Source organism: Bubalus bubalis, chromosome 1 (genome assembly GCF_019923935.1).
Source record: "Bubalus bubalis isolate 160015118507 breed Murrah chromosome 1, NDDB_SH_1, whole genome shotgun sequence".
NCBI lineage: Eukaryota > Metazoa > Chordata > Mammalia > Artiodactyla > Bovidae > Bubalus > Bubalus bubalis.
The window spans coordinates 196459231-196471998 of record NC_059157.1 but is presented as its reverse complement, the minus strand read 5'-3'; the positions used below and the strand labels follow the sequence as shown (position 1 = coordinate 196471998).

The 12768-nt window shown below is 42.0% G+C and overlaps 1 protein-coding gene across 3 annotated transcripts in view; it reads left to right on the top strand.

Moving 5' to 3' along the window:
• Positions 1-12768, top strand: part of LOC102393741 (collagen alpha-6(VI) chain) — a 171181-nt gene that overhangs the window by 114672 nt on the left and 43741 nt on the right. For all 3 annotated transcript variants that reach the window (XM_006043436.4, XM_006043435.4, XM_025294082.3), the window contains exons 24-26: positions 6163-6225; positions 10581-10643; positions 11486-11536. In XM_006043436.4, the coding sequence (XP_006043498.3) occupies positions 6163-6225; positions 10581-10643; positions 11486-11536 (177 nt within the window). The remainder of the gene's footprint in view (positions 1-6162; positions 6226-10580; positions 10644-11485; positions 11537-12768) is intronic.

Below are 12768 nucleotides of genomic sequence, written 5' to 3'. Positions count from 1 at the left end.
AACAAGTACTGACGCACACTTCCTGTGAGTCAGGCCCGAAGGTGAAATAAAGGCTGAGATAAGCACAGACCCTAGCCTCAGATGCTCCCAATCTCATAAAGGAAACTCGTGCAAACACATCGTTGAGATGTGACGTGCTGAATGTTAAAATAGAATTATACCCAGGCGATAGAGTGGTGGGAGAGAGGGTGCAGTTTAAGGAGAAGGACAGTGGCTTAGCTTTTATAGGATAAGGAGGTGTTTTCCAGGTGACCAAGGGAGAGGCAGGCATGGGAAAGGCACCGTGTTGTACAAAAAGAGATCAAGGTGAATTTGGGAAGCCATAAATGGTTCAATGTGGATGGAGTGTAGGGTATACGAAGAAAGATCAGAAGTTGAGCTCGGGGGCTGTCTCCTAGACTAGAACTGTCCAGATCAGCATCTTCTCAGGTGTCTTGGCGTTTGTTTTTTGCATTAACCCTCTCCTTGCTGGTCTCTTGATTTTCATTTTCTCAGACTTAGCTCATATCTGGCTCTTCCAGAAGCTGAGAATTTTATCTCCTTGAGGTATTCCATCCTGGCCTGATATCTGGTGGTTGTGAGTGTAGAAAGAATTTTCCCCCCATAAAAATAGTGAGACGGATTTCTTTTCAGTGTGGAAAGGACCCACGTCTTCTGCCCCTGCCCTGTCATAGCCTATCCAAAGTCAAGGTGTTCTTGGCAGTGTCCCAGCCATTTATCCCAAACTCCTAGTGCAACCCTTTCTGATAAGATGCTACTTAAGACATTAAAAAAAAGAGAAACAACATTTAAACTCTAAGCATCTCCTTTCTATCCTCACTTAAGTGGTTGTGATTGCCAAGACTCTGTGTCAGAGTTGGAGGTTAGATCTCTCTAACCTGTTAGATCGCCCATGTTGGAGGTTAGATCTGTCCCAGCCTCCTGCATCAAGTTTGGAGATTCATGTTTTAAAACTCCAATCTCAGATGGTACATGTATGGTCAGTTTTGAAATCCTCTCTGAAACATGGGCCTCAGGACAGAAGACACAGTGGCTGGGAGTTCAGTCTCTAGAGACAGAATTGAGTTCAGTTCCCATCTCATCCTCTTATTAACTGAGTGATTTGGGGTTAAGTGCTTTGAGACTCTGTTTTTAACTGGAAAAATGGTGTTAACAACATGTATCTCATTGTGTTGTTGTAAGGGTTGAATAAGTCCATATACAAATATCCTGGAGAAGGGAATGGCTACCCACTCCAGTATTCTTGCTTAGAGAATTCCATGGACAGAAGAGCCTAGAGGGCTACAGTCCATGGAGCCGCAAAGAATATACACCTCTCAGTACAATGCCTTGCACAAAAGAAATGCTCAATAAAAGTCCACCATTACAGCAAAGCCGATGGAGACTTGACCTCTAACCAATGTCCTTTCCTTTTCAGTTCAGTTTAGTTCGCTCAGTCATGTCCAACTCTTTGCGACCCCATGGATTTCAGCACACCAAACTTCTCTGTCCATCACCAACTCTCAGAGCTTGCTCCAACTCATGTCCAGTAGGACTGATGCTCTGGGCACCTCTTTATTCTCCACAGCTGCTCTTCATCTCAGATCAAGTCAGTTTTTTGACTCAATATCTTGGGAGTCACAGGGAATTTTCCTTCTTTCTTTAGAAACATGTCCCTTTTACAATCAGCAGTATTTGAGTAGGTAACATATCTGGGTAACAATCCACTGAAGCTTGAGCACCACTCAAGCAGTCACAGAGCCCAGTTTGTGTGATCCGGCCCAGGAAATAGAATCAGGTTTTCTGATGTTCTAATTACAAATCTGTCCCTTTCCACCCACCCACCCATCCATCCATCCAAGAAATCTTTTACCTTGCATGACTTTCAAACAGGATAATCTCCCATTGTGCTTGTGTGTGCTTGTAGGGACTATACATGAGTAGCTCTGAGAAGTCTGCTTTGTATCATAGAGCCCTTTATGTCTAGGGAAAACACACAAAAAATGAGCTCTTAAATAAGACTTCCAATATATCCCTATTGTCAAGGAAAAATAAAAACTCTACTTTAGAAGTATGTTTCATGTCCATGTGAAATACACACAAATTTCATATGGAAAACCAACAAGTTAAGCACACTATTTCATCTCTCTTGGGGACCATTCTTGGATAAGTGGATGGATAGATAGAGGCATGGATGGGTGGACCGATTGGTTCTACATACAATACCAAGTTCCAGAAATACAAAGTCAATAAGACATGTCCCTTCCTTCAAGGATGGCATCTAGTGGATGAGAGAAATAAATGAACAACTACATACAAAGTAGAAGAATCTGTGGGACAATTATGAGGTCCAATTCATCCAGGGGATTCAGATCTTCCTGGAAAAGTGATGCTAAAAGTAAGATTTTTCAGGAAAGGGAGATTGTACCTCTCCCTAGATAGGAAATGGAATAGCTAAGGTAACAACTTGCCTAAGTGTGGAGCCATAAGACAACAAGAATTTGAGAACTTCACATGGTTTGACGAGCATGACCATAGAGTGACTGATGAATGCACAGGCTTGCAATAGCCACATTTTGAGGAATTTTACATATCAATAAAGACCTTCAGCTTTATTGTGAAACCTACTTAGAATTCAGAATTTCAGACAAAGTGAGAGCGTCATCAGCCTGACATTTTAAATCAAAAGGGAGAAAGAAAGGAGAATGGATTAGAGCAAGGCCAGGCTACATTTAGGGAAGCTGGGAATTGGGGCGAGAATTCAAGAAAGACCTGAAAGTAGGTGATGGCCTTGGAAATGAAAGAGAGATGGCTAGAGAAAGGAAATAGGATCTGTAGGACTTGTGGCTGAATGGCTTTGAAAGATGATCTAGAGGGAGGGGTCTAGGATGGTTCTTAGGTCTCTGACCTGGGTTTCAAGGGAAGTCAGGGTGGCAACATTCCTTATGAAAAGAATAGACTGAGCATGATTGGTGGTAAATATAACTATCTGGTAATCAATTTTTATGAAATACCCAATTGTTTAGTTGCTGAGTTGTTCCCAACTCTTTGCAACCCCATGGACTACAGCCTACCAGGGATCCCCCACCCATGGGATTTTCCAGGCAAGAATGCTGGATTGCCATTTCCTTCTCCAGAAATACCCAATAGGCATCTTAATAGACGAATCTGCTGGCCAGTTGAGTGGTTTGGACCAGAATCGTATATTTAGGATCATTTTATGGAAGTGGTATGTGAATCCATGGGGCTGTCACTCAGGAATAGCAGATGAAGTAAAACAATTAAGATCAGAGGAGCCCTGGGTACATGGAGATTTACGAGGCCAATAGAAAGGGAGTCTTCAGTGGTTACTGAGAAGGAACCAGAGAGGAGATAGGAAAACCATGGGAACTGGGTGTTACAGAAGTTAATGGAAAAGCTTCAAAGGACACAGTATTAAATTCAAATAAGAACATTATAAAGTTGACTGGATTGAACACACAGGTCATGGGAACTCCATGTAGCGGCTGAAGTAAAAGTTAGAAGGGAAAGGAATAAGAGCCATGGAGGGTGAAGAAATTGAGACTCTCCCTGTTTTTGGGTTGTAGGAAAACTATTATTATCTTCCCTAGTAACCAATTCGTTGTTCAGCAGTCTTTCCTATTAGGAAATTTTTTATGTCCATCTTATCAAATCTTTAATTTTTTAAATGATGAAAACTTAATGTTAGTTTTTTCATCTTGAACAAAATTAAGATACTAAGAATCATGCTTATTACACAGATTTGGTTTGTTTATTTTTAAATTATAGTAGCCATGGCAAAAAATGGGAAAATGACTCCAATTCACTGGTGTTTGGATTATTTACAAGTACCTGTAAACAGTTTAAACAAAAGAGATTTCTGTTGCCATATGTTTGGAAATGCCCAAGGAAAAATTCAATCCCAAGTGTCAATAACATAGGAAGGCAGTTGGGCTGCTCTGAGTTGGGATCTTTGAATGTTTCGCTCTAAAGCTGTTCCAACAAAGTGTGCTTTTCTCCACACCCTCTCCAGCCTTTATTGTTTGAGGACTTTTTGATGGCAGTCATTCTGACCGGTGGCGTGAGGTGATACCTCATTGTGGTTTTGATTTGCATTTCTTTAATGATAAGTGATGTTGAACATCTTGTCACGTGTTTGTTAGCCATCTGTCTTCTTTGGAGAATGTCTGTTCAGTTCTTCGGCCCACTTTTTGATTGGGTTGTTTGTTTTTCTGGTATTGAGCTGCATGAGCTGCTTGTACATTTTGGAGAGTAGTTCTTTGTCAGTTGCTTCATTTACTGTTATTTTCTCCTATTCTGAAGGCTGCCTTTTCACCTTGTTGTGAACAACGAGATGTTGTTCACCTAGTTTCCTTCATTGTGCAAAAGTTTTTAAGTTTAACTAGATCCCATTTGTTTATTTTTGGTTTTGTTTCCATCACACTGGGAGGTGGATCATAAAGGATCTTGCTGTGATTTATGTCAGAGAGTGTTCTGCCCATGTTTTCCTCTACAGTTTTATAGCTTCTGGTCTTACATTTAAATCTTTAATCCATTTTGAGTTTATTTTTGTGTATGATGTTAGAAAGTGTTCTGGCTTCATCGTTTTACACATGGTTGACCAGTTTTCCCAGCACCATTTGTTAAAGAGATTTTCTTTTTCTCCATTATATCTTTCTCTTACACTGTTGGTGGGAATGCAAACTAGTACAGCCACTATGGAGAACAGTATGGAGGTTCCTTAAAAAACTGGAAAGAGAACTGCCATATGACCCAGCAATTCCTCTGCTGGGCATATACACCAAGGAAACCAGAATCGAAAGAGACACGTGTACCCCAATGTTCACTGTTTATGATAGCCAGGACATGGAAGCAACCTAGATGTCCATGCAGACGAATGGCTAAGCAAGTTGTGGTACATATAAACAATGGAGTATCACTCACCTATAAAAAAGAACACATTTGAGTCTGTTCTAATGAGGTAGATGAAACTGGAGCATATTATACAGAGTGAGGTAAATCAGAAAGAGAAAAACCAATACAGTATATTAATGCTTATATATGGAATTTAGAAAGACAGGAATGATGATCCTATATGCAAGGCAACAAAAGAGACACAGATGTAAAGAACAGACTTTTGGACTCAGTGGGAGAAGGCGAGAGTGGGATGATTTGAGAGAATAGCATTGGAACATGTATATTACCACGTGTAAAACAGATGACCAGGGAAAATTCAATGCATGAAGCAGGGCACTCAAAGCCAGTGCACTGGGACCACCCTGAGGGATGGGGTGAGGAGGGACGTGGGAGGGGGTTTCAGGATGGGGGCACATGTGCACCCATGGGTGATTCATGCTGATGTGTGGCAAAAACCACCACAATATTGTAAAGTAATTATCCTCCAATTAAAATTAATTAATTAATTTAAAAAAAAGCATGCATGCTTTCTAGAATACTGAAGAGACTTCTATCACATCAAATAGATTCTCCATTTTGACACATAGTATGCTTATTTGTTTGTTTTGCTATTTTGTTTGTCAAGAAAATCTTAAAACTGTATGTAGATCTTTTATCTTTCTTGTTAAATTTATCCTGAGTATTTTGCAGCTTTTTTTCTCTTATTGGTAAATGGAAATTTATTTCAGTTTACTCTTCTGATTTATCTAAGAGAAGAAAATGTCAGAATGTTTATCTTGTACCACCTGTACATGTCTTATGAGTGTTAATTGTTTCTGGTAAAGTTTCTTGAGTTTTCTATCGTACTAATCATATTATTTACAAAGATAAGTTTACCTTAACAACAACAACACACTTTTTCAAAACGAGGAATAAGGAAGAATGCAGTCCTAGGCAAATGTCATCTGGAATGCCTTCTTCAAATGTTAGACATTTTGACAACATCTGCTCTAACAGCAAAACACTGAGAACCCAAAATCTCTTTGGAAGAGAAGACTCCCCGGGAAACACAGTCATTTAGGCAACATCTGGTCTGAATTACTTGATTAATTTTCTATTATTTACTAGTCTCCATTTGACAGTCATGTTTTTTTTCCAGAGCGGGAGTCAATAAAGCCGTAACTCTTTCTCCATCTGTGGTTCATTTTCCTCTTAGAAGAGATACAGAGGGTTTCAAGGAAAGTTGCTTTATGTTCTGCTGTATTTGCAATCCTTCTTTTATTTCAGGGGCTTCCAGGACCAGCAGGAGAGGCAGGGAGTCAAGGCCGTTTGGGAAGCCAAGGAAATAAAGTAGGTCACATTCTTTACACCCATGAAAGCTGAGGTTTTCTTCTCAAGGGAAATGTGTCTGGTTATATTAGCCAAAGCCCTTTCAACACAGAAGAGAACATATCTCATTGCCCCTGTACCCTGGCTTGATTCTTAGAGAGCCAGCAACATCTAAGGACGTGGGTGTGGACCCAGCTGAGGTCAGGGAATCCAGCTCAGCCTCAGCTCATGAGGGGCTACACCCAATCTGAGAATCTCGGGGAAGGGGGACTCTTCTAGGACAGCCCTTCCTCCTTTCTCCACCCCCACCCCTTCCTTCTCTTATTTCTATCCTCCATTCATACGAACATTTGCTGAATACCTTTAAAGACAAAGTCACTGTGCTGGCCCTCAGCTGGACTGACGTCAGCTCCGAAAGGGCAGAGGTCTTTGTTTTGCTCACTGATGCATCCCTAGAGCTTTGAATAGTACCTGGCATGTCATAAGCACTTAGAAAATATCTGTTTAATGAAAGAACTTCTGGGTTGTGAATGATAAATATGACAGAATCAACCCCACAAAATTGAGAGAATGTTCAAGACAACAATCTATGATGGTTCTCTGGTGGTTCAGAGGTGAAGAATCCACCTGCCAATGCGGGAGACACGGGTTTCATCCCTGACCCAGGGAGAGCCTACATACCATGGAGCAACTAAGCCCAAGCACCATGACTACTGAGCCTGTGCTCTAGAGCCTAGGAGCCGCACTACTGAAGCCCCTGTGCCCAGAGCCCATGCTTCACAGTAAGAGAAGCTGCTGCAATGAGAAGCCTGTGTGCCGCAACTAGAGAATCGCCAGGGTGGCCATGAAGACCCAGCATAGCCAAAAATAGAGAAATAAAATAAAATTATAAGAGCAAGAACCTATGACATAGGGATAGGGGACTGAACAAGGAGTTTAAACTCAGTGTTCATAGAAGTATTTCCAGACTGGAAAAAGAGGCATCATAAGGATATAGATTTTGCGTAGACTTTGGAAAATAAGTAGTGTTTGGCAAGGAGTGAGAAAGGGCAGGGGAAATTTACTGATGAAATATTGAAGAAATAAATGTTGGAGAAATAAATATTGAAGAAATAAATGTTGGAGAAATAAATATTGAAGAAATAATATTTCTTCAACAAATATTGAAGAAATAAATAAAACACAAGACTGGAAAAACGCCACGAGCAAGTGTTTGGGGGTGAAAATTATCCTCCTGGGGGACCACAAAGAACAGGAAAGTCTGTGGTGACTGACTGACTAGGCAGCCAGTACAGTGTTGTTTACAGGTTGTGATCAGCACGTGTGAACAGTCAGGTTTGGAAGCTTCTAAATAGGCAATTCAGAGTGGGAATATTTTGAAGATGGAGAGATTGTAAGCTGGGAGGAGTGCTGGCCCCCACAGGCTCCAAGACAAGCGAGACTGGTGACCTAACAGGGTGGGGCCAGGAGGGACTCAGGAGGGGCCTGTGGAGCTCTCCCAGGAGGGGACGGAGACACAGAGGAGAGGGCTGGGCGACTCTGGGCCCCGACTTGGGTGGGAACCCCATCTCAGAAGTGGGAAAGGCAGAGTGGGCAAAAGAGTGAGGGAAACCCCTTGGTCTGTGGGTGGAGGAGAGAGTCTAAGACTGACTGAAGATGCAGGTTTCAGAATCATTGGAATTTAAAAAAGGCTCTGGTGATGACTCTTTGTAAGAAGGGTAAGAAGAGGCAGAAAAGGAATCATTGGAAAGGAGGGGAAAGAAGCACATTGGATGCTGAGAAGGAGAGTCTTGGAGGAGCTGGGAGCCTCAGCTGGCATCAAGTAGGTAAGGAGGAAAGGACCAGAGAAGCCACCACTTCTGGTGACCAAGATGCACCAAAGAATAGATTGCAAAGTGTAGCAGTTGGCCAGCTGCATAGGACTAAACAGCATGTGTGGGAGGGAGACCTCAGTAAGGCAGACATGATAGAGCCAGCAGTGGACGGTCGCAAAGACAGCTGATCGCAGGATGAAATGAGATCCATCAGTGACGAAGATAATCAGCTCCAAAAGGGACTACTAGAGATGTGGCATAGCAATAACGGTCTGGAAAGGAGTTTGGAACAGATACAATGGTGCCTTCTCGCCCTGGAGAGGGCTGCAGGGGAAGTGGTGTCTCCGGAAAAACTCAGTTTGTCCTACAGTGAGGATGCATGCGTGCAGACATCATGGGCATATAGAGAAGGTTTGAGTGTGAAATGAAGGCACTCCATAGCGTGTGACAGAGGAGACCAAGACAGAGGTAGACAGAGACGGAGGGACCTAGAGCTGGATGTAGATAAGAGTGTAGAAATGTGCAAGGAGATAGATAGCAGCAGGGTAGTTGTGCCAAAGAATATCACTGTTAGTAAGAGAGATTTTTGAATGGGAGGGGCAAGAATTCGGGAGGCAAGTGCCCTCAATGCCAACCCAAACCCCTTGGGAACCTCAAGGTGGATCAAGTTCTCCAAGTCTGAGATGAGCCCCAGACACTTACTCCTGTCTTATTCCATTAAGCTCAAGTTCCCAGGGGAGCAACCAACCTGCCAGTTTATCCCAGGCTTGGTGTCTGGCTGTAACCAGTAACAAAGTGATCTTGAACAAGTCTTATGGCTTCCTTTGTCTCCCTATCTTCAAGCAGATGGCCTCAAACTTCAGTGTGTGTAAGAATCAGCAGAGAAGTGTATTTATAAAGGCATATCCCTGGGCTCCACCATCAGAGACTGCCACCAGTGGGATCCAGGAATTTCCTTTGGCGTGTGGACCCTAGGTATACGGGAGGCAGGTGGCTTCCAGAGCACACTTTGGGGGCCACTGCCCTGAAGAAAGTCTGCAAGGCAGGGGGTCTTCTGCCACTCTTCCATGGAGCCTTAGTCTCTGTGCCTGTCCGGGGATCAGTGTGGGTGGACATTTGCCCATTTGGACCCCTCACAAGTACTGTGTGGTCTTTCTAATCGTAACAACGAGTTCACCACTCCTTCAGTGTGGGCTGCACACACTTCCACTCTCTTGGAAAGGGAAAGGAGAATAACGAGACAGTGGAGAAAATTAGCCAAGCCTTCCTCAGCCAGATGGCCAAGGTCAACAGTGTCAGCCATGTTGACAGGATTCACTGTTGATGTGAGAAGAAGGACCCTTCACTTTCTCTCACTATGGGTCTTTTCTCCCCAAACTCATAAAGCATAGCATAATCATGAGGAAAACATCAAACTCCAATTGAGGGACATTCTGCAAAATATGTGATCAGTACTCCTCAAAACTGTCAAGATCATCAGAAACCAGAAAATCAGATAAACCATCCCCATCTAGAGGAGCCTACAGAGACATGGGATTCTGGGACTGGAAAAGGAAATTTGGTGGTAAAAACTAAGGGAATATAAATAAAGTATGGACTTGGGGCTTCCCTAGTAGCTCAGTTTGTAAAGAATCTGCCTGCAGTGCAGGATACCCAGGTTTGATCCCTGGGTCAGGAAGATCCCCTGGAGAAGGGAATGGCAACCCACTCCAGACTTCTTGCCTGGAGAATCCCATGGACAGAGGAGCTTGGTGGGCTACAGTCCATGGAATCGCAGAGTCAGACATGACTGTGCAATGAAATTTCCTTTCCTTTTAGTTAATAAGAATGATTTAATATCCATGGATTTGTTGTGACAAATATTTCCTAAGAATGTAACTAATGTGAAGTTACCAATAGGGGAGGCTAGATGTGGCCTGTATAGGAACTCTTTATACTGCCTTCACAACATTTCTGTAAACTTAAAATTGAGATTTTAAAAGCTTTTTTTTTTTTTTTTTTTTTTTCACAAAAAGGAGTTAACCTGCTTTTGTAAACCTATGTTAACTTTCCCAAGTAGCTGTATTTCCTCAGTGTGAGACTGAGACTGATTTATAACCCACAGTAGACGTGCTACTAGTCAGAAGTCAGAAACTGTTGCCAGTCATGTCGTGCTATCTTGGTTATCTTGATTAAAACTTGATTAATAGGTCAGTTTCTGCAGCATCCAGATCATTTGTACGGCTCCTCACAGAGAACAGCTTTGTTAATTTTTAAAACTGTCCAGAGCCGCCTCTTTGACTCATTGAGGTAAGACATTTCCATGGGTGCGGCTCATGGCCCCGAGTTGCTAAGATGGCAACTTGTACCAAACAATATGTCAGACTTGCCAGGGCTTCATTTATCAATGGAGGAGACTTCACTCACCACCAGCAGCACCTGTTGAATTGCTTACAAACTCAGTCCTGGCCACAAACCCATGGTCATGGATGCAATTGAAAATTCTTGTCTTAGTTCCATCATTTCTAATGTCCTTTACAAAAGCAACCTAATGAAGACATATGTCATTTTTCTGTTTGACAGGGAGAACCTGGCGATCTGGGGATAAAGGGAGCCATTGGCCTTCGGGGTCCTCGAGGCTTGCCGGTTTGTGTTTTATTCCTACTTTTGATCTGGCTTTTGGACTCTTTTTAGTTCAATAGGTATCTCTTGATGTGAGAAGAAGGGCCCTTCACTTTCTCTCACTTTGAGTCTCTAAAGTCTTTAGAGTGGTTCTCTAAAGAGAGTGATGGAGATAACAGCCCAATCTAGTTGTAGAACTTTCTAGCAATTGAGATTTCATCTTCGTCTTGGCCAGCTTTTCCAAATGACAACTTCCCAGGTCCCAAACATCCTGGGCAAGGGTGCTCTTAAAGCCAAACGACAAAAGGGACAAAGCCTGTGCTTGACATCCTCCAACCTGCTTCCACACTTTTGTCTCACCCAAACCCCTTCATGGGAAACCCAGTCCACCCTTTCACGCATGCTAGGGGCTTCTCACTGAGGCCTGTACAAGGATCCAGCAGCAGCCAATACCCAGACACTTAGGAGATCTTTCTTTTATCCAGCAAACTGAAATGCTTCAGATATAAGATATATCTCTATATAAATACAAATGTTACCCAGGAGAGATAACACTTCTGCCTTCTTTTATTAAGATTATTATACATCTGAAGTGTTCTCATTTCATTCTCAGAACACGATGAGCAGGTGTAATTATGATTTTTCCTTTATGATGAGACAAGTGAGACTAAGTGACAATGCCTTGTCTGCATTTGCTGCTGAGAGTTCCGTTGAGCGCCACTATGCCAGTGGTCTGTCCCCGAGGGAGACTCCTGCTGCTTGATTTTTCCTAAGCAAAACAAAAAACTGGCGGTCTAGTTCTCTTGTGAAGAAGCCTATCTGCATCTGCAGTTGGGGGTGTTTGTAATAATTGCTTCTTCTTGCAGGGTGATGATGGCAACCCAGGTTATGGGAGTGTTGGAAGTAGAGGAGCAAAGGTAAGACGCGTTGCCTGAAAGCTGGTCACTTTCAATTTTGTTGTTGCTTTTTTGGGCTGCATTTAAGAGGAAGAAAAGGAGTGAATAAGGTAGCCTTAGATCTTTGGAGATAGATTTTGATCATTTATTTGATGATATCTTATGGAGAATATGGTAGGAAAAAACTTGATAGTTTAAGGGGCATGCAATAATGGAAACTCGAAATTAATTTTCAGTTCTTTGCAGAGATGCGCATTCAGGGGCTGACTGGTTCCAGCCTGAACACTTCATCTAATCTAGAGCCTGAGGGAGGCTGTAGACATATTCCAAAATATGTCCTCTGAACATGTTTACTCCAACCATTTGTGAGAAGTTCTACAGGGCCTTTCCAAACGCAATGGGCCAAGCAGTAATTTTAAGATTAAACCTCATAACTTTATATGAGAATTATAACTTAACATTGTCACTGAATACTTAAGTGCTGGAAGTAAGACAGATAACTTTACCAAAAGCAGTGATTGCTATATACCAACAGTAACCACTTAGAAATCATAGTAACACCCATAAAAACATAATATAGTTAAGAATATCCTTTCTACAAAAATATTCAAGACCTATAACAAAAATTACTGGGATATAAAATTTCAATAATTGGAGACATACCAAATACTTGTTGGAAAGTCTAAAATATTACAAGGATCAATGTAATTTCAAGTGAAATCCCAATGAGAATGATGTAAGAGGCTGTCTAGAAGGATAAACAAACGCCCAAAAGCTAAAATTTCTTTTTAAAAAACCTTAAAGAATGAAGGATTTCCAGTGAAATTTTCATTGAAAGTAGCCTTAGTATTTGATAAAAGTGGAACTATTGAGTAGCTAATAGCCCTGGAATATTGAAAGTGTTAGTTGCTCAGTTGTGACTAAGCTCAGTTGAAACCCCATGAACTGTGACCCTCCAGTCTCCTCTGTCCATGAGAATTCTCCAGGCAAGAATACTGGAGTGAGTAGCCATTCGCTTCTCTAGGGATCTTCCTGACTCAGGGATTGAACCCAAGTCGCCTGCATTACAGGCAGATTCGTTACCATCTGAGCCACCAGCGAAGCCACTGAAATATTAGCCGCTCTTTAAAATGAATGTGAATGTTTTTATACATAATACATAGAACTTAGGTGACAATGTCAAGTAAAAATCAAAAGGTAATAAGAAAAAAAAATGTATCCTAACTGTGCTAAAATGCATTTTTAAAAGATTA